The sequence below is a fragment of the Pygocentrus nattereri genome, chromosome 22 (assembly GCF_015220715.1).
Source record: "Pygocentrus nattereri isolate fPygNat1 chromosome 22, fPygNat1.pri, whole genome shotgun sequence".
Taxonomy (NCBI): Eukaryota; Metazoa; Chordata; class Actinopteri; order Characiformes; family Serrasalmidae; genus Pygocentrus; species Pygocentrus nattereri.
In genome coordinates, this window is record NC_051232.1 from 9719310 (window position 1) to 9746272 (window position 26963).

The 26963-nt window shown below is 42.6% G+C and overlaps 1 protein-coding gene across 2 annotated transcripts; it reads right to left on the reverse strand.

Annotated features, from left to right (window-relative positions):
- Positions 1 to 306: 306 nt before the first annotated feature.
- hgsnat (heparan-alpha-glucosaminide N-acetyltransferase) lies at positions 307 to 21624 on the reverse strand. Of its 2 annotated transcripts, none has more exons than XM_037533105.1 (18): positions 21456 to 21624; positions 16981 to 17096; positions 15373 to 15509; positions 14492 to 14610; positions 14040 to 14109; positions 12742 to 12811; positions 12405 to 12502; positions 10818 to 10894; positions 10171 to 10201; positions 9492 to 9652; positions 6863 to 6978; positions 6575 to 6696; positions 4376 to 4502; positions 4141 to 4227; positions 2858 to 2935; positions 2643 to 2713; positions 1998 to 2110; positions 307 to 1100 (listed from the first exon to the last, which is right to left on the reverse strand). In XM_037533105.1, the coding sequence occupies exons 1-18, from the start codon at positions 21613 to 21615 to the stop codon at positions 919 to 921; spliced, it is 1935 nt and encodes a 644-aa protein (XP_037389002.1). In that variant the 5' UTR covers positions 21616 to 21624; the 3' UTR covers positions 307 to 918. The 2 variants fall into 2 exon arrangements, with proteins under 2 accessions (XP_037389002.1, XP_037389003.1); XM_037533106.1 differs by lacking the exon at positions 21456 to 21624 and adding an exon at positions 20078 to 21340.
- Positions 21625 to 26963: the final 5339 nt, after the last annotated feature.

Below are 26963 nucleotides of genomic sequence, written 5' to 3' on the forward strand. Positions count from 1 at the left end.
TTTTGGTTGTTTTTCTTCATAACAAGCATAAAAAATCTCTAATAGCATATTAATGTCTCAGTAGCTAGCTCGCTAACTTTCCCGTTCCACCTTAAATAGTCCAGCAGTTCTGACGCCTGAAGCGCCAGAATGTAACTGCCTCACCATTTAAGGTGGAACGGGGAAATGTGAACAAGAATCTGGAGAATCTCTGACTTCAGCTTCATATCACTGAAGAATTAGTGGGGGTGATAATAAATAATTGCCCCCTCTTTGAAGGCGTATGATCCCTAAATGTAACTAAAGCCCAGCAGTGAGGAGCTGAACTTTCCCCTCCTCTGCTGTCCCTGCAGACGGCCAGGGTTGCCTACAGAGCGGCGCTAGTAGCTGATAATGAAGTAATGCTCTTTTATTAGAGGGTCTCATTTCAGACGGAAGATCTCAACCACTGCCCAAGTCTATGAAAATCCAGGCCTTTAGAATGAGTAATTTTATCCAGTGTTAAAGTTACTCTTAACGCTTGAAGGAAATATTTTACCTTAATTAATTATTTTATATCAGTATAAACATCCTTAAACATGTGGAACAATACTGTGAAGCTCTTTCAACAACCTCAATGAGAAATATTATATCTATCGTCTACATTTAAGAAGCTCACACTTGCCAAGAGATCGTTTTCCCACAATGCAGATGTTGTGTGGACCCAACACCTGTTCTGAGTCACTGGGAATCTTCTAATGACCGTCTGGTTTCACCGTTCTTTGAGATGAGTTCTCCATCCAACGTTGTTGCTAAAATCACGAGCATCATCAAGTTCATCTGATCTCCAAATAATCAAACTGACACTTCCCAAGTTCCTGCTGCAGAAAGCTTGTTCCAGATGGTCGGGTCATCGGTGGATGAAAAAGGGGTCTGAACTCACACCACAAGGGGAAGCCATTAGATCTTCCAGAAGATCTTCTTCCTGTAGAGGACGTAGGAGATGAGGACCCATATGGATGTGGCCAGCAGGTTCTGGGCCAGGTGCTCGGAGTGTGATTGGCTGTTGGCCATCCTCCAGCGGAACGGGAAGTAGTCTTCAAACACCTCATGACCCACATACACCAGGATGGAGTTCATACCTGAAAAACAGGTGACGGGTCAATTGATGGATCCAGGCCCACGAACATGTCTAACCTCATAACTAAGACAGGCACGTTAATGCACAGAGTGGACGGAGCCTGGATGACCACATTATTTGTCAGTTGCTGCTTACTGGGTTTAGCTTAGCTATTAGCCAGGCTGGCTTATTTATATAGCACGTTTCATAGGGTACCTTAACTCGGAGTGTTTTTCAAAAGACGAGAAGATCAGGGAATCATTAAACTAGCAGAAAGAAGGTGGAACTTCTTAAAAATAAAAAAATAAAAAAATTAAAAATAAATAAATACATAAATAAAAGAAAATTAAAATCCAATAAAAAATAGAAAAGTGGATTTTGTGAAGTGATTGCGCAGCTAAAACAACCCCCGGACTGTTGCTACAGTGATGCCAGATGGTTACTATGGTACTTTAGGAGGTTGCTATGGTATCCCAAGTATGTTGCTAGGTGGTTGTAGTGGTGCTCAAGTTGGATGCTACATTGTTAATAGGTGGTTACTATGGTTACTCTGGGAGTTGCTAGGGTGTTGCTAGGATGTTGCTAAGTGGATGCTGTGATATCCCAAGTGATTGCTATGGTTTCTGTGATGATTAGTACGGTATCTAAGGTTGTTGCTAGCGTATCCCTGGGAGTTGCTAAGCTGTTACTAGGTGGTTTGTTACGCTTTCTCTGGTGGTTGCTAGAGTATCTCAGATGGTTGCTATGGTTTCTCTGGTGTTTGCCAGCGGTAGCTATGGTTTCTCTGGTGGTTGCTAGGGTTTCCCCACTGGTTGACACGATGCTGCTAGGCGGTTGCTATGGTATCTCTGGTGGCTGCTAGGATTTTCCCTGGTGGTTGCTAGGGTACTGCTAGAAGGTTATACAATTGAGAGCTCACCTGGGTAGAAGAACGGGGCTCCAGACCACCACCTTTTCACATCCACTGTGTAGTAGACCACCAGCAAGACCACAAACGCAAAGCAGCTGAGAGTCGTCACATACGACAGAGACCTGCAGGAACACGACACACAAAAAATAATAATTCTACTACTGCTACTACTACTAATAATAATCATATAATATATGACAATTACCGCAATACTCCTTACTATTACTTTACTGTAAACATCACCATCTCAGTATTTCTCTGCCAATACTATGTTTTCCTAAGTAGATTATTATATTAATATTATTTTACAAATATTATTAAAGGTATAATAATTGTTACATTCTATAACAGTTGAATAACTAATGAAATAATAATATAATAATAGAACTGATAGTTATATAATACAGTATAATTACCCTACTTACACAGGTTATTATAGTAATATTGCTATAATGATAACAGCTACACTATTGCAACAGCTATAACAGCTAATAGCTATTATATCAGTATTTTAAATATAATTTATTCTAACAATGAACAACACGTAACTGTCATTATCATCTTCCTCATTCTGACTGTTGTGACTGCAGTATCACTGTCGGAGTGTGTGAGTGAGATACAGCACAAACACAGTGAAGGTGACTGTTACTGTACCACAGGTTCTTGTTGACGGGGATGTAGCCCTGATTTCTGGAGCATTTGGTCAGAACAGCGGAGAAGATTCCCTACAAACGGAGTTCACAGAACAGACATGGACACGTAAACAGTGCATACGCAGATATATGAACTCAATCAGGGCTACACTGTAACAACCAACCCCTCTAATCTAGACTGTTATCTAGAACAGTGAGGGAGGAGAGAGACCGTACCAGCAGGAAGCTCCACACCAGGAAACGGGTGATGATCTGCCTGTGCTGCTCTCTGTAGTGCAGGAGAACCTTCCCCGCCTGAAACACACATGGATACTCAAACTGACCACTCCAGACCGGACAATGGACGAACTAATATAAACCTCAAACTCACCACTCCAGAACAGACAATCAGTGATCTACCAGTATGTTTAAATCAGTGATCTACCAGTGTGATTCAATAAAATATCTACTAGTATATTAGAATTAGTTATCAGTATCAGTGATCTACTAAAATGTTTGGATTAGTGATCTACCAACATGGCTCAATAAAAGATCTACTAGTATGTTTAAATTAGTGATCTACCAGTCTGTTTAAATTAGTGATCTACCAGTATGTTTACATGAGTGATCTACCTGTCTGTTTAAATTAACGATCTACCAGTCTGTTTAAATTAACAATCTACCAGTCTGTTTAAATTAACGATCTACCAGTCTGTTTAAATTAACGATCTACCAGTCTGTTTAAATTAGTGATCTACCAGTCTGTTTAAATTAATGATCTACCAGCATAGTTCAATTAGTGATCTATCAGTGTGTATCAATTACTGATCTACTAAAATGTTTGAATTAGTGATCTACCGACATGGCTCAATAAAAGATCTACTAGTATGTTTAAATTAGTGATCTACCAGTCTGTTTAAATTAGTGATCTACCAGTCTGTTTAAATTAATGATCTACCAGTCTGTTTAAATTAACGATCTACCAGTCTGTTTAAATTAACGATCTACCAGTCTGTTTAAATTAACGATCTACCAGTCTGTTTAAATTAACGATCTACCAGTCTGTTTAAATTAACGATCTACCAGTCTGTTTAAATGAGTGATCTACCAGTCTGTTTAAATGAGTGATCTACCAGTCTGTTTAAATTAGTGATCTACCAGTATGTTTAAATTAATGATCTACCAGTATGTTTAAATGTGTGGTCTACTGGTGTGTTTAAATGAAGGCTCTGTATTACAGAACTACCTTAAGTCTGAAATCTGATCTGTTTAGTCTTCAGTACAGACTGAACTTAGGACTGTAGCTATTACAGAATAACAATTCCTATTTTCATAATCTTTACCTTTATATAATCTATGTTAACTGCAGATAAGGAAACTCTAGACTTTGATCGAGTAGGTTAAGATTTCCTAGTCTGAGATAAGACGCTGTAAGATAGGATTCCTCAAAATTAAGATAAGATTTGCTTCTGTAATACAAAACCTGGTGCTGTTAAATGAGAGATGTGGTGTGGTCTGACCTGAAGGCCGAGGAAGGCCATCAACACAGAGTTAATACTGCCAAGAACTCCCTCAGGGTCAAAGGGCACTGTGGTCTGATAGACGACCTGACAGTGGGAGGGGGGGGGGGGGGGGGGGGGGGGGGGGGGGGGGGGGGGAGAGAGAACATGTCACAGATTAGTCGACTCAACACAGCATTTCATTAATACTACTGAATGAAACACAAACACCACCGTGACTGTGGACCCGTCTTACCCGTGTCGACGGGGTTTGGTAAATATGGTTTTCTCCCAGCAGCCAGCGGTCGATGTAGCCTGCAGCTCCTCCAGTGCAGTCTGGATACTGACCAAAATCCCCGACTCCCCCTGGACCCAAATATCCACTGCAGTACAGACAGGAACACATACAGCAAAAACATAGTTCATTAGTTACGACTCTTTCCGGAGGAAAACAAAAAGAAAGTCACTTTTTTGTTAAAAAAAGGTTAGACTGCTGTGAGCTAAAAGGTGGGGCTAAACTGCTGTGAGCTAAAAGGCGGGGCTAAACTGCTGTGAGCTAAAAGGCGGGATTAAACTGCTGTGAGCTAAAAGGCGGGGCTAAACTGCTGTGAGCTAAAAGGCGGGGCTAAACTGCTGTGAGCTAAATGGCGGGGCTAAACTGCTGTGAGCTAAAAGGCGGGGTTAAACTGCTGTGACCTAAAAGGCGGGGTTAAACTGCTGTGACCTAAATGGTGGGGCTAAACTGCTGTGAGCTAAAAGGGGGGTTAAACTGCTGTGAGCTAAAAGGCGGGGCTAAACTGCTGTGAGCTAAAAGGGGGGTTAAACTGCTGTGAGCTAAAAGGCGGGGCTAAACTGCTGTGAGCTAAAAGGTGGGGTTAAACTGCTGTGACCTAAAAGGCGGGGTTAAACTGCTGTGAGCTAAAAGGTGGGGCTAAACTGCTGTGAGCTAAAAGGCAGGGTTAAACTGCTGTGAGCTAAAAGGCGGGGCTAAACTGCTGTGAGCTAAAAGGTGGGGCTAAACTGCTGTGAGCTAAAAGGCAGGGTTAAACTGCTGTGAGCTAAAAGGCGGGGCTAAACTGCTGTGAGCTAAAAGGTGGGGCTAAACTGCTGTGAGCTAAAAGGCGGGGCTAAACTGCTGTGAGCTAAAAGGCAGGGTTAAACTGCTGTGAGCTAAAAGGTGGGGCTAAACTGCTGTGAGCTAAAAGGCAGGGTTAAACTGCTGTGAGCTAAAAGGTGGGGCTAAACTGCTGTGAGCTAAAAGGCAGGGCTAAACTGCTGTGAAACCTGTTCGTTCAAAATGGAATTCAGAAACAGATGTAATTCATTATGTAACCAGACTAAGAAACCGAACAAAAACCTCAGTTCAGAGTTTCTGCACTGTACTGCATTTGTACTGACCTGATTGTCTAAATTCAGTTTAATGTACAACAGTTTTTAATCCTTGTTGAAGCTCAGACACATTCCCGTCCCATGTCATTATTCAAGACGGACTAATTAAATGACCTTTTAATTATGTAAATGAAGAGACACAGACACATCAGAGTTTAAAATTGCTGTCTGAACTGGAAGAACAGAATTCCTGCCGTCTAATTTGCATGGCTAACAAGCAGCATGTTTTATTCATCTCGCGGATGGGAACTTAATGGAAAATTCATGTTCATGCAAATTAGGGAGAACAAGGTGTCTTTCCTGTAAAACTGAGGGCACTTTAATTAGAGACTCTTCAGTTCTTTCTCTGCCTTCTGTCTGGTTAGCATGAAAAAATATTTCACTTTGTTTCACTCTACTGAGCCAACCTGGATGAATCACTGGTTCTGGTTAGTTGAGGGTCTCGTTCCATAAAGCACGTTCAACCAAACGAGGATTCCATCAGTCTACAGTGTAGAAGGCAAAGGTGTTAACCACTACACTAACCAAAGAAGCACAGTCCTGACCCTGACTTTTCAGAAGGGGATTGGAAGCACGGCCCTGACCCTGACTGGTCAGAAGGGGATTGGAAGCACGGCCCTGACCCTGACTGGTCAAGAGTGGATAGGAAGCAGGGCCCTGACCCTGACTGGTCAGAAGGGGATTGGAAGCACGGCCCTGACCCTGACTGGTCAGAAGTGGATAGGAAGCACGGCCCTGACCCTGACTAGTCAGAAGGGGATTGGAAGCACGGCCCTGACCCTGACTGGTCAGAAGGGGATTGGAAGCATGGCCCTGACCCTGACTGGTCAGAAGTGGATAGGAAGCACGGCCCTGACCCTGACTGGTCAGAAGGGGATTGGAAGCACGGCCCTGACCCTGACCCTGACTGGTCAGAAGGGGATTGGAAGCACGGCCCTGACCCTGACTGGTCAGAAGGGGATAGGAAGCACAGCCTTGACTGGTCAAAACAAAAGCTGTAAAGACTGTGTGAGTAACAGTGACAAAAAGTCAAGAGTTTATTTATATATTTATTTTTCTCACTTACGTCGGGCAGCCTGGAACGGGCAGCAAGAAGGTCAAGCACAGCCACAGTGTTTCCATGGTGATCACACATATCCATGCAGGCCAGTTCAGGAAGATATCATGGGCGGGGTACCACCACACATCCTGAGAGCATAAACATATGACGTCAGGTTTAGATCAAAGCAAACAAACAAAATCTACAAACATTCATGGCCGAAGCTAACACACAAATTTACAGCAGTTTATTTCACTCACACAAGCCTGATTTGGACTCTGTGCGCTTATTTCCAGAAAAAGCAGTTTTACTCACAGTTAGTGAGCTGTCCTGATGAACTCGGGCCACCAACACATCCAACACGGCCACAACCAGGTAGGTAAAGGCTAAACGCTGCAGTACACCAGGAATACGGAGCGAGTCCCAGGATACTGCACACAAACCCATGCACATTTCAGCATTTAGCCAATTACCATTATGGTCTGTTCTCCACTTGAAAAGACTAATTAAATTCTAACTCAAATAAACAAACTGTAATACACTACAGGAAGCGTAGGGGGCGATACGGCTTCTACTGTTTCATTTAAAAAGCTCTATAATGTTCATATGATCCACACAGTCACTCTGACAGACTGTAATACACTACAGGAAGCGTAGGGGGCGATACGGCTTCTACTGTTTCATTTAAAAAGCTCTATAATGTTCATATGATGCACACAGTCGCTCTGACAGACTGTAATACACTACAGGAAGCGTAGGGGGCGATACAGCTTCTACTGTTTCATTTAAAAAGCTCTATAATGTTCATATGATCCTCACAGTCGCTCTGACAGACTGTAATACACTACAGGAAGCGTAGGGGGCGATACGGCTTCTACTGTTTCATTTAAAAAGCTCTATAATGTTCATATGATCCACACAGTCGCTCTGACAGACTGTAAATCACTACAGGAAGCGTAGGGGGCGATACGGCTTCTACTGTTTCATTTAAAAAGCTCTATAATGTTCATATGATCCACACAGTCGCTCTGACAGACTGTAATACACAACAGGAAGCGTAGAGGGCGATACGGCTTCTACTGTTTCATTTAAAAAGCTCTATAATGTTCATATGATCCACACAGTCGCTCTGACAGACTGTAATACACATCAGGAAGCGTAGAGGGTGATACGGCTTCTACTGTTTCATTTAAAAAGCTCTATAATGTTCATATGATCCACACAGTCGCTCTGACAGACTGTAATACACAACAGGAAGCGTAGAGGGCGATACGGCTTCTACTGTTTCATTTAAAAAGCTCTATAATGTTCATATGATCCACACAGTCGCTCTGACAGACTGTAATACACAACAGGAAGCGTAGAGGGCGATACGGCTTCTACTGTTTCATTTAAAAAGCTCTATAATGTTCATATGATCCACACAGTCGCTCTGACAGACTGTAATACACATCAGGAAGCGTAGAGGGCGATACGGCTTCTACTGTTTCATTTAAAAAGCTCTATAATGTTCATATGATCCACACAGTCGCTCTGACAGACTGTAATACACAACAGGAAGCGTAGAGGGCGATACGGCTTCTACTGTTTCATTTAAAAAGCTCTATAATGTTCATATGATCCACACAGTCGCTCTGACAGACCGTAATACACTACAGGAAGCGTAGGGGGCGATACGGCTTCTACCGTTTCATTTAAAAAGCTCTATAATGTTCATATGATCCACACAGTCGCTCTGACAGACTGTAATACACTACAGGAAGCGTAGGGGGCGATACGGCTTCTACTGTTTCATTTAAAAAGCTCTATAATGTTCATATGATCCACACAGTCGCTCTGACAGACTGTAATACACTACAGGAAGCGTAGGAGGCGATACGGCTTCTACTGTTTCATTTAAAAAGCTCTATAATGTTCATATGATCCACACAGTCGCTCTGACAGACTGTAATACACTACAGGAAGCGTAGGGGGCGATATGATAAAACAATAGGTTAACGGGTTAAGAAATATCTGTTAGTAGTCTTACTGTTTATGTTTTTATTTTAGTATCCAAGTTAACCCCTTAAATGTCAGGATCTGTTCACCACAGTTTATCACTATCAATCCTACAGAACATATCCATTAGTTTCAAAGTAGATACAGAATAATTCACAGTAGTTACAAAACAATTCATAGTAGTCATTAAAAAATTCCTAATGGCTACCAAATAATTCACAGTAGTTATGAATAATAAGTAGCACTTTCAAAAAGATTTATTTCACTTAATAATTAATAGGCGCAACATAATTAATAGTAGATGAATAATTCATAATAGCAATAAATAATTTGTAATTACCACAATAATAGTAGATACAGAACAATTCAAAGCAGTTAGAATTTTTTGTAGTAATTACCAAATAATTAATAGATTATCATTCATAGTAGTTAATAAGTCCTAGTAATTACTTAATATTTAATAGTATATTCTAATAATTTATTAGTTAATGAATAAGTGCTAATAATTACTCAATAAATAATAGTAGATAGAGAATAATTAATAGTAGTTCATGGATATCTAGAAATGGCCAAATAATTAGTAATAGATACAGAATAATTAATACTAGGGAATTAGAAATTTACCATTTAATTAAAAGTAATATTGAAAAATGTGTAGCAATTAAAGAAAAATTCACGGTAGATATTGAATAAGTCATAGCAGATAATGTAGAATTCCTGGTATTTACTGAATAATTAATAGTAAATGCTGGATACTTTATTGAAGCTTCATTGTATCTATAGTAGTTTAATCAATAGTAGTTGCCCAATAATTTATGATAGACAAATAATTCAGAGTAGCTAATAAATCATCTGAGTAATCCACAGTCCTGATATTAATAACGGAATAATCAGCCTGTAGCTTTAGGTCAGGTAAACAGAGCGGCCGTTTCACTGAGGAACTCACGCGGCCCGAGGCAGTAGTTGGGGTTGATGATGAAGACTCCGATGAGGAAGAGCTGTAAGCTCCTCCAGCAGACTTTCCTGAGCAGATGAGAACGCATGGCTCCCCGGCACAGAGCACCGTTTACGGACAGGGATATGGACGTACCCATGATGAACACAAACCTGGAAGAGGAGGAGGGGAAAAAAGATGGAGAGAAAGAACGATTCACTTTTAATTCACCACAAATACAAACACATCTGAGATAAACACATCAGACCCACTCACACGAGGACCGTTACTGTGACGGAACGGCGGTTAAACAGGACCGAGTTCACTGTGAACGCAAGCCAGGGTCAAAATTCTGACCCTACTGAATAAATTTACCTGAGACCCAGAACAACATCCAGGAATTGAGCAGGAGGACTCGCGCGTGAACTGTATGTCCACTCTTTACCCTTACCATGCTGGGTGACCAGCTAAACCAGCATCAGACCAGCACTGGATTAACATAAAGCAGCATGAAATGCATGTTAGTCTGTGCTTGTTTATTTGGCCAGGAAAGCGGAAAATGCCCTGAAATAACATGTGACGTTTAAACTGCGGATCTGGCTGCAGTTTTATTACAGTGGCAATCAAACATCAATGCACATGGATTAAAAAGCAGAACATGAACTTCCTCCATGCACGAGTTTATGCTTACCAGGGAAAGACCAGGTCAGCTACAGTGAGTCCTGCAGGAGAAACGAAAGAGAAGCAGAGTTTATACCTACTAAAGACTGCTGCTTCAATATTAGCTACTTTCTGTCTGCAAAATTAATCCCCTTAGCACCAGTCATGGTTGGTGTCTGAGGTTTGCTTCTTTAGTTTTAGCACTGGAGCCATGAGGCTAATGTGGCTAACAAGCATTCAAAGTGATCAACATGGAGATAACCGTAAACCGAAAACATTCAATTCACTTCAGGCCACGCTGACCTGTCCGGTATCTCTAATGGTCTTGATTATGAGGTTTCTGACACTGTGTGACTCACTGTTCTCTATAAACACGGACTAAAGTATGGACTGCTACTGTATTTAGCTATGTTAATGCACTTTAGTCCAAGCTCATAGAGAACAGTGAGTCACACAGTGTCAGAAACCTCATAATCAAGCCTTTCAGAGACGCTGAACACCTCCACGCGGTTTGAGGCGTGCAGTTAGCACCATGTTCGCTTTCATTAACTTCAGTGTTCTAACTAAAAAACAACAACTAAAAACGAGCTTTAGATACCTAACACCTTCGTCTTACAGCAACACACGTATGGAGATATCAGTTAAACAAGACTGATGTCTTCACTGAGAGAAGCTCACCGTTCCAGCTCTCGTGTCTGAAGAACCAATAGCGTCCTCCTCCATAATTCACAAACACCATCACCACCAGAGCAAGGCTGGAAGAGCATGCAAGAACCAGAACATCACAAAACAGGAGCTACAAACCAGGCCAGAACTTCAGCACATACATGTCAATTTCTCAATGTGAGAAACTGCACTGGTATAAAGGCGCTAGTTAGTCTTCTGACTACATTGTATTCTGGTGTCTTTGTACAGATGAACTCTATACATTCGCTCATCTGGCTTCACACGCATATGAACTTGAGTGACATACCATTCTTAATCCATAGGGTTTAATGTGATGTCGGCCCACCCTTTGCAGCTATAACAGCTTCAGCTCTTCTGGGAAGGCTTTCCACAAGGTTTTGGAACATGTTTATGGGAATTTTGACCACTCTTCCAGAAGCACATTTGTGAGGTCAGACACTGATGTTGGACGAGAAGGTCTGGCTCACAGTCTCCACTCTAATTCATCCCAAAGGTGTTCTATGGGGTTGAGGTCAGGACTCTGTGCAGGCCAGTCAAGTTCTTCCACACCAAACTGTCTCATCCATGTCTTTATGGACCTGCTTTGGGTATTGGTGTGCAGTCGTGTTGGAACAGGAAGGGGTCGTCCCCTTGAAATTGCATGAAATTGTCCAAAATCTCTTGGTGCTGAACCTTTAAGAGTTCCTTTCACTGGAACGAAGGGGCTGAGCCCAACTCCTGAAAAACACCCCCACACCATGATCCCCCCTCCACCAAACTTTACACTCGGCACAATGCAGTCAGACAAGTACCGTTCTCCTGGCAACCACCAAACCCAGACTCGTCCATCAGATTTCTAGATGGAGAAGCGTGATTGGTCACTCCAGAGAACACGTCACCGCTGCTCTAGAGTCCAGTGGCGCCGCTTTACTCCACTGCATTCCACACTTTGCATTGTGCTTGGTGATGTAAGGCTTGGATGCAGCTGCTCTGCCATGGAAACCCATTCCATGAAGCTCTCTACGCTGTTCTTGAGCTGATCTGAAGGCCACATGAAGTTTGGAGGTCTGTAGCGATTGACTCTGCAGAAAGTCGGTGACCTCTGCGCACTATGCCCCTCAGCATCCGCTGACCCCACTCTGTCATTTTACGTGGCCGACCACTTCGTGACTGAGCTGCTGTCGTTCCCAATCGCTTCCACTTTGTTATAATCCCACTGACAGTTGACTGTGGAATATTTAGCAGTGAGGAAATTTTACGACTGGACTTGCTGCACAGATGGCGTCTGATCACGGTACCACGCTGGAATTCACTGAGCTCCTGAGAGCGACCCATTCTTTCACTAATGTCTGTAGAAGCAGTCTGCAGGCCTAGGGTCTTGGCTTTATACACCTGTGGCCATGGAAGTGACTGGAACACCTTGAATACTTTTGGCAATATAGTGTAGATTAATGCTGACCTGATAGCAAGAGGACAGTGGACCACCGTCAATGGTGTTTAACTTACTATGTAAAAGAGCACATTATGTCGCTATGTCTATGCAGTGCAGATCATGAGTAAATTTTGCTTATGGACCACTAGAGATGTAAACCCACGTACCCTCTGAATGTGTCGAGAGAGCGAAGCCTCCGGCCAGCAGTGGCAGGTATAATTGACTCGGCCGAGGATTCCACCACCCGGCTGGGAGAGCCCAGCTCCTAATAAACAAGCACAAAGACCAAAAGAGTTAATATTAATACATCTGCAACAAAGGATTATTGAACAATTGTGGAACCAATCAAAAATCCAAAAGAGCAAAACATGAACAGGTAAATGTGGGAATATACAGAAACATGATATGGTGAATGCAAGTAAGAAGCAAGGAAGAATAACTTGAGAACGTGACAGGACGTTTGTGAATGATTATGTAAAGGGTTGAACAGTGAAAGTTTCTCACGGAATTGATGAGTCTTTCAGCCTCCATGGTGCTCCCCAAACGAAGGAGAAGATTCCTCACGGCGTCCAGCCTGAAAAGAGAGAAAAGGAACAACAAATAAATAAACACATACAGGCACTTTTCTCCCAGATCAGGAGAAAGCCGACTGAAATTCTGAACTGCTTGATAACTATTTGGAGTGTTACATGAAATAGTGAAAAGAAATGTGTTTGATTTTGTAAGAGCCTGTTTAATTAGCCACCTGATCAGGAGACATGGTTCAACATGGGGCACAGATTATCAGAGTCAACTGCCAATGCTGAAATAATGAGCCTCAACCACCAGTCCCAATGGCATCAGTCAACCTGCAGTCCCTACGCAGTCAGTCAACCTGCAGTCTCTACACCGTCAGTCAACCCACAGTCCCTACGCAGTCAGTCAACCCGCAGTGTCTACACTGTCAGTCAACCCGCAGTCTCTACACCGTCAGTCAACCTGCAGTGTCTACACTGTCAGTCAACCCGCAGTCTCTACACCGTCAGTCAACCCGCAGTCTCTACACCGTCAGTCAACCTGCAGTCTCTACACCGTCAGTCAACCTGCAATCTCTACACAGTCAGTCAACCTGCAATCTCTACACAGTCAGTCAACCTGCAGTCTCTACACCGTCAATCAACCTGCAGTCCCTACAGTCAGTCAACCTGCAGTCCCTACGCAGTCAGTCAACCTACACTCATGGCTTTATCAGTCAACTGGTAGTGCAGACACCATAAGGGTCAAGAATCAGTCTGCAAATCAGTCAACCAGCACTCCTGATGCCATCAGTCATCCGGCACACCAGAAGTCAATCAGTGAACTTTCAGTCCCGAACCCATAAGCCTCAACTGTCAGTCCGGAAAAATTCAATCAACAACCAGCCTCAAAAAACAGCTAAATAAATAAATAAATAGAAAGACAGAAAGCAATAAAACAGGTAAAACATCAATATTTAGTAAAAAGATGGAATAAAACAAGAAAAGCAGCAAATGTATACGAATAAATAATAAAATGAGAAAATGCATTTGTGAGAAAAGCAAAACCATTTCCAAAATTGTGGCACAAACTCTAAAGGCAGCATTTTTGTACAGTCCTGAGTGCCGGGATTAAACAGCTCAGCAGCTCACTCGGTCTTTTCATCTACTCCACGCATTTACCAAATCCTGTTCAAATCGGCATCCAGCCAGTTTCAAAACCTAACTTCTGGCTTTTTCAGGAGTCACTGCAAAATATTTACGTGGATTATAACAATCGGATGGGATTACAAACGTACAGAGTCTTACCCCTTCACTGAGTTCCAGATGGCAGCCAATACATACAAACTGGCAAACACAAGGAAGGCAAGCAAGATGGCTGAAAAGAAACAAATAAAGTGGCTCATATTAGTAAAATCAATCAGTCTCGGATATATTACACATGCACGAGCAACCTAATAAGAGTCGTCTTCCCACTAAAAATAACATTTTTAATCTCTCATAGTACTACATCAGTGAAAATCATTCCCAATTTTTTTTTATTATTTATTGCTCATAATGTAGTTGTCTGTTGCTGTTTTTACCATTGTAAGCTACTCAGGATTATTGAAAGGCTGTACAAAGACATTTATACAAAGTATAGTGAGTATAAAAGAAAATTTGACGTGCAAGACTATTCCTTATACGGCTTATATGGCCTTTAATATAAAATCAAATACTGCACTAATTTGTGCACCATGAGTACCAATGCAGATACCTACGTAGGTAGCTATTGATCGGCTCGGAGTCAGTGACCATGGTGCAGTTGACCTGTGAGAGATCGTTCAGGTTCTTCACCCACAGAGAGTAGTTCCCATGCTCTCCAAAATGGAAATGCATCCTGACAGAAAGTGGACAGCAGAGGGAATGCAATGACGAATGTGAGATGAAGGTTTTAAATCCATTTCCACAGCTGACACAGTGCATCACAGGGGACTGAGGCCAGCAGATCCAGCAGAAGAACATCAAGCCATTCAAACAAACATACCGTACCTCCGCTGTTGTATCTCAAAGTTATTTTGGTGACATTATGGTCGGAATTTCTGCATAATTAAAGTTCTGAGTGGTTTGGTGTGAAATGCTCTATTCTAGAATCAGAACCGTTCCCAGTGGTGGTGATGGGAACCAGACGTCCCCCTCTAAAAGCTCCTCACAGTGGTGGTGATGGGAACCAGACATCCCCCTCTAAAAGCTCCTCACTGAAAGTTCCTACATGAACTGGTTCTGAATTCACTGCCTGATGACTGAGACGCCGTTTTATGAGAGTTTAGAGAACTTCAACTCCATTCATGGTGGAGGGAGACATGCAGGGCGCTGTGCGGCAAAATAATCCCCAAAGAAAACTCATTATTCCAGATTTTCCACTATTTTCCATCATCAACATTCCATATAAACTCAGAAGACTCGTGTAGGTTCCCTGGTGGTTCTGGATGGTAAATAAAATGTCTATATCTGTGTTGTAGTCATGGCGACGCCTGGTTCCCATCACCACCACTGTAAAGACATCTGAGCCATTTCACACCAAACCCTCTGAATCCCTCTGATTACACCTCACACACTTTGTTATGGGGGTATTTTGAAAAAGATATCACTGTATGCTCACCTGCACAGTTCTGTGTTTAATGGAGTGCTGTTGAGTTGCAGTATAAGTGCATGCTGGGTGCTCACAGTGAAGCCCAGTGTGGCAGGCACACCTGGCCCAGGCCCGGCCGGTATCCGTCCTACAGGCTGCGGAAAACACTGAAAAGAAACAGTTCTTATTAGACCAGGCGGCTAAATAGCATGTGTAGCAGAGCTGTGGAGTGTCACACTCATATTAGAGACGCCGGGTCCAATGAAGGGTCTTTTTTGATCTATAAACATGCACTAAAGTACAAAACATGGAATTTGCAAAATGATGATTGGTGGGGTTTATATTACTTGTTAGCTACATTATAAAACTAAGAGAACCAAACATGTCAAGGGGGGATTTTTCAGCTCAATATGTAGCAACATATTCTGATACAAGACAAAGTGTAGATCAATAAATACTAACATTTGAAGAATAACTGTAATTAGAGGTGGGCGATACGGGAAGATTCATTTGAACAGACAGAATATAATCTGCAGCGCTACATATAAAACAGTCAGTTCCAACCTCGCGAGCTGATTGGTTGAGAGGCGTTCTAACAGTGCTGTTATTTCACTGTAGCATCACAGGCACTCAAACAGAAAACGGACGCTGTTAAGATCACATCTGACCGACAGCCGATTTGGTCTCTGAAGATGAGACGACACTAAATTCCCAAACTGTCGTCACCACTGAGCAGCTTTTCAGTCGGCAGCTGTGAACAACCAGAACAGCTGAACAACCTGGAATGAGCCAGAAATTAACCCAACACCATTCGCCAAACTAAACGGGCTGTAAGAAGCTTTACAGACTGCCTGGAACAGAACAACATTAATACTGATCTGGAGAAACTAACCAAACTGAGCTGAACCTGATATTGGGTCAGTTTTATGGCTCAGTCTGATTTGGTCCAACTCTGAAGATCAGACACGTCTGGCGAATGGTGTTGGGTGCATTTCTGGCTGATTCCAGGTTGTTCAGCTGTTCTTCTGTCACAGCTGCCGACTGAAAAGCTGCTCAGTGGTGACGACAGTTTTGGAATTTAGTGTAAGGAGCTGGAGAACGAACTGTCGGCTGAGCAGCGAGAGGGCGGAGCTTGTTACTCTGACGTAGCAACGAGCTGCTCGTTAAGGAGCTATAATTAGGAGGAAGGAACCGAACATTAAAACATATTAAACGCCGCGTTCACGGCCAGTTTATTCATTTCTTACTTTATTTCACTGCTGTATTAAAGCAGTAGAGCACTTGAGGAGGGAGTTCACCAATAACATCACGGCTGTTCAGGTGACACCAGATCAGAGCCGGGATGTTATGTCGTGATAAACACGCTCCCTCTCAGGTTCTGTTGCTTAAATATGATATTATAACAAAGATAATACATAATATTAATAGTAAAATAGCTACTAATAAAGCTACCAAAAACTCTACTTAGTGTTTTTCAATGAGGCCTAATTTTGCTCACTTTGTAATCAAACATGTAGTCAGTGTTCTGTAAGCACTGTGACAATATCACGATAACAATAAAAATATCGTCATATTGCCCACCCCTAATTGTAACTTCGATATGTCCATCATCGTGTCCAGCATGCAGCAGGTTCTCACCTGAAAGCAGTGGTCAGACATGATGGACAGCAGCATCTCACTCTCGACCTCGTTTATCACGTACAGGGCCGCCTCGTCCATCTTCAACGCTGCAGTCTTACGCCGAGGTCTGGAGGCTACAGTGGAGAAACGACAGCAAAACCATTAGTCCGCACTGCTTAAAGGGCCCACGTCCCATAAAGAGACACACTGCTTCTTTTAAACAAGAGAGTTATGTAAGAGTCAAACACACACATCCTTTGTGGTTGTGGTTGGTTAGTGTAGTGGTTAACACCTTTGCCTTCTACGCTGTAGACTGGGGTTCAGTGCCCTGCCTGGGTAAGCCCCCTACACTATACCAATAAGAGTCCTTGGGCAAGACTCCCAACACCACCTTGGCCTACCTGTGTAAAATTATCAAATTGTAAGTCGCTCTGGATAAGAGCATCAGCCAAATGCCATAAAAATAAAATTTAAAAAAAACATCCGTTCCCTCTCCATCCCATATACGGAAACCACCACACTTGCTTTGAATTCACTGTGACATCACAAAACCCAACATATTTACATGGAGTAGCCCAGAGCGGTTTAGCCTCGCTGCTTTATGTTGACGTTATAAGGAGTGTTTCGGGCTGGGTGGCCAATAAGAACACAGCTCATAACATAGGATACATCTATCAACCGACACTCACTGACCACTGTATCAGCTTCACTGAGCATATACACCAATCAATCGTAACATCATGACCACCTTCTTGTTTCTATGCTCACTGTCCACTTTATCAGCTCCACTTACTGTATAGCTGCACTCTGTAGTTCTACAGTTACAGACTGTGGTCCATCTGTTTCTCTGATACTTTGTTACCCTGTTCTTCAGTGGTTTGGTGAATCAGTAATGTGACACGGTTAAAGATCAGGCATTAATTTAAACAAACCAATCCACTTCTGTTGAATTTACTGACTGATCACCACTCTGGTCTGGTGATGTTGCAAAACAGTGTATCTACATATATCTACCCTAGAGGATGTTAGCTCCGCCCACTTGCACTGAAGTTATAAGGAGCGTTTCTGCATGGTCAGTTTTTTTTTTTAACAAGGCTCAGCCAATCAGAACCGAGCTCATTTAAATATATACGTCTTAAAGGGAATTTATGCGAATGTTCTGCGTAATTAAACAGTTAAGATGTAAACAGAGTGGTTCTAGAGCTCAGACATTATGGTCAGAATTTCTGCATAATTAAAGTTCTGAGTGGTTTGGTGTGAAATGCTCTATTCTAGAATCAGAACCGTTCCCAGTAGTGGTGATGGGAACCAGACGTCCCCCTCTAAAAGCTCCTCACAGTGGTGGTGATAGGAACCAGACGTCCCCCTCTAAAAGCTCCTCACAGAAAGTTCCTACATGAACTGGTTCTGAATTCACTGCCTGATGACTGAGACGCTGTTTTATGAGAGTTTAGAGAACTTCAACTCCATTCATGGTGGAGGGAGACATGCAGGGCGCTGTGCGGCAAAATAGTCCCCAAAGAAAACTCATTATTCCAGATTTTCCACTGTTTTCCATCATCAACATTCCATATAGACTCAGAAGACTCATGTGGGTTCTCTCGTAGTTCTGGATGGTAAATAAAGTGTATATATCTGTGTTGTAGTCATGGCAATGCCTGGTTCCCATCACAACCACTGTAAAGACGTCTGAGCCATTTCACACCAAACCGCTATGAACCTCTCTGTTAACACTTCACACACTCACAATTTGGTGGAATTCTCCTTTGAAGGCACAGAAACAACCAACAACAGCCTGTTTAATCTGAAGGGATAAGCACATATTACTTAAATATTATTTAAAAAATAAAATAAACGCAAGAAAATTGGAAAATACGCACCACATAAGCTGAGGTTTCTCACAGCACACAGTAAAAAGCTTTGTGATTGGTTAGAGAGCTCATTTGCAGTGTAAGGCCAGTGTAAAGGCTGAAATCATCATAAAAAAGTAAAAAAAACAATTTACTGTGCATCCCAATTCAGATCCAATGGTAAGGCACCTATTAACCCTGCTGTCTCTAACAGTGTTCAACGTACTCACCACCGGCTAAGCACCACGGTCTCTGACCCAACACCACCAGATGCTACCGAGCTGCTGCAATTCAGCCAGACTTTCAGCAGCACATGAGGCCGGCAGGCTGAGCTATGCCACCCACTCGCGCGTCACATGACTGGTCTAATCTGCCTCGCAGGAAGCACATGCCTCTCAGCCGCAGCAGCGACTCAGCAACGCAGATGGATCAGACGCGCCTCATCATCATTTCTGATCATGAATAACGATCCCGGCCTGCAGTGTCAAAGCCTAGTCGTCTGATTATTTCAGAGTTAGTAGCTTTTTAAAGCAGCTTCTCATTTTCATCAGTGTTACCACCATTATTAGCAGGAGCAGAGTCAGGTTAGAGGTGGGCGATACGGCCAAAACATCATATCATCGTAATTGTAATGACATGATATATCATGATATTTATTCACTGCTGGAGTTTTTAAAAACCTCAGCATCGCTGCTGGACTGAGAATAGTCCACCAACCAAAAATATCCAGCCAACAGCATCCTGTGGGCAGCATCCTGTGGGCAGCGTCCTGTGGGCAGCGTCCTGTGACCACTGATGAAGGACTAGAGGACGACCAACACAAACTCTGCAGCAGCAGATGAGTTGTCGTCTCTGACTTTACATCTACAAGGTGGACCGACAAGGTAGGAGTGTCTAATAGAGTGGGCAGTGAGTGGACACAGTGTTTAAAAACTCCAGCAGCACTGCTGTGTCTGATCCACTCAGACCAGCACAACACACACTGACACACCACCACCACGTCAGTATTACTGCAGTGCTGAGAATGATCCACCATCCAAATAGTACCTGCTCTGTACTATGGGGGGTCCTGACCACTGAAGAACAGGGTAACAGAGTATGAGAGAAACAGATGGACTACAGTCTGTAACTGTAGAACTACAGAGAGCAGCTATCATGTTGCCCAGGCCTACGACAAGCCTGATTCACTTCACAGGCCTGTGAAATGAATACCAACATCCAAATATGACGCTATTTACGTCTGTATTTACAAAGGCATTCCTTACAATCGCCACGGCAACACCGCACCATGCAGTCTTCGCTGTCTGTAGTTCCGTTTTTGCACTGCTCGGGTTTGGAGAAATGGCACGTCAGCTCTTTATCTACTCAAGTGCGAAGCAACAAGTATAAAGGAATGTACAGCAAGGAACGCAACAAAGCAGAATTACAGAAAGCAGAAGAAACAGTTGCTAAAACTGAAGCACAGTGTAGACCTGCAACACTTCAAGATACTGTGCTGTATCGCTCTCTACCTTTCTCTATTACCTCACACTGTGACCGACATTGTAGCTTGAAGCTAGTGTACTGGGACGATATTGCATATCATATTAAACATAACTACGCATTGTTACACTCCTATGGTTTATATGATTACACATTATACACTATATGGACAAAATATTGGGATACACCTCCTAATTATTAAGTTCAGATGTTTTAGCCACACCCATTAGGCTTGCAGTCTCCATAGACAAACAGTAGAGGGTTGTACTGATGAGCTCAATCACTTTAAACAAGGCTCTGTCATAGGATACCTCTGACCGCGAGCCAGGCCCTCTCGTCCAACATCAGTATCTGACCTCACAAATGCTCTTCTGGATGAATGGACACAAACTCCCACAAACTCTCTCCAAAATCTTGTAGAAAGCCTCCCAGAAGAGTGGAAGCTGTTAGAGCTGCAAAAGGAGACCAACTCCATATGAATGCCTATAGATTTAGAATGGGATTCAGAAAACCTCCTGTAAGTGTAACGTGTAGGTGTCCCAATACTTTTGTCCATATAATGTTTTACCTGGTATTGATGTCATGTTAAGTTTAATTGAAACAATGTAATTTACATCCAAGTTTATCGTCAGTGTTTTGTTTACAGACGAAGGTTACAGAACGACTGGAATCAGGTTGAGCTGAGAGACGAAGGTTACAGAACGACTGGAATCAGGTTGAGCTGACAGACGAAGGTTACAGAACGACTGTAATCAGGTTGAGCTGAGAGACGAAGGTTACAGAACGACTGTAGTCAGGTTGAGCTGACAGACGAAGGTTACAGAACGAGTGTAGTCAGGTTGAGCTGATAGCCGAAGGCAGTTTTGAAGGTTAGTTTTGCTTTGTTTGTTTTATAGGAGCTGTTTTCTATGTCTACCGCTGTAGCTTAGCCTAGGTTGCTAAACCCAAACAGATCAACTGAAAAAGGAGAAGAGCTCGCTGTCAACACGACCGGACAGCTTTATTCACCGCGTTAAGCATCCTAGAAACCTTATACGGCGGATTTACACTAAATTCTGTTGTAATTTGTGTATTGACGCTCGTTTTCTGAGAGCTTGTGTGTACTTTGCCCAGCCCGGCCGAGCATAACTAAACCCGATAAACACAGTCACGGCTACTTACAGGGGAGCTCAGCTGTGAGAGGAGCCACACACAAGGCCAAAAAGGCCACAATTACAGCGATAAAAATCAATCCTTGATGTTTTTTAGGTGCCATATCATCCGCTGCGACTCCCTCCTCCCTTTTCTCTTCGCCAGACGTCTGTATTTGCCCTTTTCGCATGATAGGCTCTTCCACTTCCTCCCCCGCTTTCTGTAAAGATGGTCCCTCCCGACCACTGCGACTAGTTTAACGGTAGAGGGCGCGCTCCAATCCGCCCACTCGTTAGTGGACTTTGTAGTGCACTCCGACCGGGGGAGGGAAGTAGCTCTGTTTGCGCAGATAGAGACAGTTCATTGGGTTAAAATGGTAATGGATTTGGGTTCTACTAAGGGATTAGCACTCACTGCTTCTGTAAACGTGCTTTAGTAAAGAAAGTAAAGAAAGAATCTGCTTTTTTCACTGCGTTCCACACCAGTCCTTCAGATTTAGGCCCTCGTTCCTGTTTTTGTCTTAATTTCTTCCTGTTCTGTGGGTGAAAGCGTCTGGGCTGCTTTGTGATTCACCACAACTCTCTCTTTGGAGCTTTAGGACTTTATTTTAGACCTAAATTTCCACCTTTTCTATTTTAGAACACATTAGAAAAGGAACGAAACATAGACTACAAAATGTGCCGTATCTTTTGCACAGGCTGCCTTTTCCGTTTCATTTTTCGTCCAATATGTTAAATTCGGTGAATAAATGGTACAGGTTTTTCTGATGGATGGAGAATGTGTTGTGGAGGGTCCTTTTATTTGAACAAACTTGACATTGTAACAACAGTGGAACCTAGATAGAACCATAAACAGCACGTTCCTCATCAACCTGAAGAACGTCTTCACCATACAAAGAACCATTTAAGCATGCAAACGTTTCTTCGAATGTTCACGGTTCTAGGGATATTGACATGACCGTACATCATGTGTTGTTTGTGTCAAAGTTCAAAAATAATTGAATAAATACATGACATTAAATTATTCAAAAATACCTCTTTAATGTGAAAAAGATTTTCCATATCAAATTCATTCTTTTTACCTTCAGAAATCTAAAAAAACGACCAAAAAGGGTAATTTAGTTATAAAATTTGAAATAAAATAGTTTGCCATGATTTTATGTTTGACTTAACTTTAAAAATAAAAGCCATGTTGCAAAATAAGGCAACTTTTAAAGCGCTCAATTCACTGAAACACAATTTCTTACTTCCTCAAATGTCAGGCAGCATGACCAAAATCAAAGGACTTTTATTTTGACATGCTTTCTGAAAGGATGGGCCCGGGATATTGCATCATAAAGAGGACCCCCAGTGACCTTGATGGTGCAATCGGAGTCAGATTATTAGGAACCTGGCCACTTCCTATTTCCCCTATTATATCAAAAAACAGGACTACTAATCAGCAGCATTTGGCTGACGCTCTTATCCAGAGCGACTTACAATTTGATAATTTTACGCAAGTGGGTGAAGGTGGTGTTGGGAGTCTTTCCCAAGGACTCTTATTGGTATAGTGTGCTACGGTTACCCAGGCGGGGCACTGAACCCCAGTCCACTACATGAATAACACCTAATACACCTAAATATTTTCTTTTTTCTACCGCAAACGGGTTTAGGGCAGCAGGAAGCGGGGCTTTACTGCTAGAGCGGGATGACTGATTGACTCATTGGCTGTTCGCGCTCACTGACGTCATGAACATACATGAGGCGCTGTTTTAATCTCCTATAGCTCGAGTTTAAAAGCTCTTAAAAACATAACAGCGGTGTTGAAATGATTTACGCTGCTCAGGAAATGATTGTATTCTCTTACATAAAACATTTAGCATTTATAAACTGTGATTTTGCTCAAATGCTCCATATTAACCCATTCATTTTGGACTTGCTCAGGAGCGCCCTCTAGCATTTGAGAAAACCAGAAGACATTGCAGACTGGAAATTCTCCTCACTAGAAGTTCTCTGGTGCTCTAGTGCTCAAACGTGGTCAGAACAGTTCAGTTTACCGTGTGAGGTGGTCTGAACTCAGGAGAACCAAGACAATGTGTTTTAATAACTGAAATTGGACAGTTAAAAGGTTTGATTAACATGAACTGCATATAAGCTATAAAATGCACACCATGCCTTTTAAACCAGACTTTTAAAATGGTCATTTTCAAAATCACAGTCATTGACCACATACATAGAACCACCGTCCTAAAGAACCGACTACAGAGTGAAGAAGTATTAGTTCTTCGGCTTTTGTGAGTCTGTGACGTTTGTTAGTGAGAGATGAGGTCAGGATGTTTCTGCGCGTCTCAAATCTATCCTCCCATCTACCTGTCCATGGTGTTGGCCTGTGGTTCTGGAGCTGGAACCGGGTATCTGCATCAGGGTGGGGCGGTGTTGGTCTGGCTGGCCGTGTAAAGATCCAGGGCTCAGCCCAGTTCAATTCAGCATTGATCATTGATGTGTAAACAAAATCATTAAAACAAGAAAAGTTAGTATAGAATAGCACCTTCCTAATACAGTAGGTGCCCATATACCAGAAGCTATTACCTGAAAGACTGACCTCAGAGACTGGAGACTCATGTCAGACTCACATCTCAGAGACTTGAAATGTAACCTCAGGCTCGCACCTCAGAGACTCAAGAACTGACTTCACTTCACTCAAGAACTGACACTTCACAGACTTGAGAATCGACTCTGACTTGCATCTCAGAGACTTGAGACTCAACTCAGACTTACATCTCAGAGACCAACTCAACTCAGACTCACACCTCAGAGACTTGAGCCTCAACCCAGACTCACATCTCAGACACCGACTCAACCCAGACTCACATCTCAGAGACTTGAGAATCAACCCAGACTCACATCTCAGAGACTTGAGACTCAACTCAGACTCACATCTCAGAGACCAACTCAACTCAGACTCACATCTCAGACACCAACTCAACCCAGACTCACATCTCAGAGACTTGAGAATCAACCCAGACTCACATCTCAGACACCGACTCAACCCAGACTCACATCTCAGAGACTTGAGACGCAACCCAGACTCACATCTCAGAGACTTGAGACTCAACTCAGACTCACATCTCAGAGACTTGAGACTCAACTCAGACTCACATCTCAGAGACTAACTCAACTCAGACTCACATCTCAGACACCAACTCAACCCAGACTCACATCTCAGAGACTTGAGAATCAACCCAGACTCACATCTCAGAGATTTGAGACTCAACTCAGACTCACATCTCAAGAGACTTGAGACTCAATCCAGACTCACATCTCAGAGACAGACTCAACTCAGACTCACACCTTAAAGATTGAGCCTCAACCCAGACTCACATCTTAAGAGACTTGAAACTCAACCCAGACTCACATCTCAGAGACAGACTCAACTCAGACTCACACCTCAGAGACAGACTCAACTCAGACTTACATCTTAAGAGACTTGAGACTCAACCCAGACTCACATCTCAGAGATTTGAAACTTAATCTTAATCACCTCAGACTCAAGAACTGACTGTGACTCACCCTTCATAGACCTTCCTAATATAGTAGTTGCACATATAATAGAAGCAAAAAAAGACATGAACTAACACGAATCCATTTTATGTCATGGTTGGGGGGGTGTGTGTGTGGGGAGGGGTTCCCTATGTAATGCTCAAAAGGTCTGTGGACAAATTGCTGGTGGAGTGGCTGGATCATGTATGACCAGGGATGAGGGGACACAACAGCCGTTGATTGAGATTACTAATGAGTTTGCAGACAAGTTTCGCTATGTTTGAGTTTATTCCTATTAGAAAGTGAAAGCATTGTGAAAAAAACAGAGGGCACCATACAGACAAACTGGCTCAATGATACTGCGGTACAGGACAGGGAGGAGACGGGGCTGAACAGACAAATGTTTCAGTTAATGTTCTACCTTCGTTATGCTGTGGTAAACTACCCAACACTAGAAATGACAGAGAGAACCCTATGAAGTAGCTTAGCATGCGTGGAGATATTGCAACACAGTGTCGGGACCAAAAGAGCTCTCCGTCCTCCGCTCCGAAGTTCCGGACGATGTGAAAAAACATCACTAATTAATTAAAGTCAAATCAGAGTTTTACTTTTCATTTAATCGGTTTTCTAATTTGAAAAGAGTAGCAATTTGACAAAGTAAAATAGTTGAAAAAAGTTAAAGAGTTCTTGCAAAAGTTAAAGAAAAGTGAAAAATCAATCTTGCAAAAAAAAACAAAGTCAGATGAAAAACCAAACTTCAGCCACAGGTTCGGTTCGAAGGGAAGAGAAGGCGTCTTTATTAGTTCCAATGGGACAAGTTGGCGCCCGAAAGCCAAAATGTAGACACTTCAAAAACCATTCATTTTATACCACTTATGAGCAAAACCATCACCCTCCCTGGGATGAGATCATTGCTCCACGTATTCTTGATACATCCTGCAATCACCAATCAACAGAACTGTTCTTCTAGCTTTCTTAGGAACCCTTGTTTCCTATATTTTATATAATTCCCTTATCCTGGCACATGAGGTCATCTTAACCAAGTGTTGGGTGCTCTCCTCATTAGTTTTTATTGATGGGCTAGTTTCTACCAGTTCTTATCTATTTTGCTGACTCCAGGCTTGTTTTCGCTGAATGGGCAACACTTCTCACGGCTCCTTGGCCAGGTGCACTCACTGTCAAAGATTTTTTTTCATAGCCTGTACTGTCTGCTCCTGGAGCAGATGTTGTTAATTCTCAGTTGTGTAGGTGGGATGATGAAAGCTCTGTAGACACTATCTGGATTTAAACATGATCAACTTTATATTCAAATTAAAGATAGCACTAAAAGCCCTTGTTGCAGAGACCCAGGAGCCAATGTGGAATCTCTCTCTGAAGTCCGAGATGCTTCAGCTTTTTAAGGCAAAATTTACGCACACACATAACGCAAAATCCATACATTAACACGTGACAATATCTTATGGTATGGCTGTATGGCTTACGTCTGGATTTTGTTATTATGGCCTCAGCTTCTAGAAAGACAGAGAGGCCCAACTCTCTCCTGGGACCTGAAACTAGGGCCCCCTGGCTCAGGCTCCATCGACACAAACAGAACCCTTTTCAGCCAGAGCTCCAGTGAAACCCATGGAGCTGTCTGATAGTCCTTTCAGACAGCAAACAGCTAGATGTATATTAAAGCCCAATATCATATGAATATCATATATAACATTTTATCAAGCCTGATACACTTCACAGAAAATCCATATTTGGAAGTTTTGGGCCTGCTGTTCCAGTCCCTGTCTGCCTGCATCAGTGAAATGCTTATAGGCCTGTCTGTCTCTGTTTTATGCTCATAACTCTGTCTTTAATCATTTCTAAGGTAATGATTATTACAAAACCTTTATTAAAAGGTGATTTAAGGACATATTTCTTCAAAAAATCCCCACAACCGCCACATTCTATAAGGGAAGGGGTGTGGGGGTAAACATGCCAAAATAAACACCTGGTGATTTCTCAAGAACACGTCAGGCGAGCTCATTGC

Bases quoted from the DNA above. Each gene is read 5' to 3' on its own strand.
- hgsnat (XM_037533105.1), bottom strand. From the start codon at position 21,615: ATGCGAAAAGGGCAAATACAGACGTCTGGCGAAGAGAAAAGGGAGGAG. The intron at 12,812-14,039 runs GTAAGACTCTGT...CTCTCTTTTCAG, and splicing joins ATCTGGAACTCAGTGAAGGG to GCTGGACGCCGTGAGGAATC. The intron at 9,653-10,170 runs GTAAGCATAAAC...CTCCTCTTCCAG, and splicing joins GCTGACCTGGTCTTTCCCTG to GTTTGTGTTCATCATGGGTA.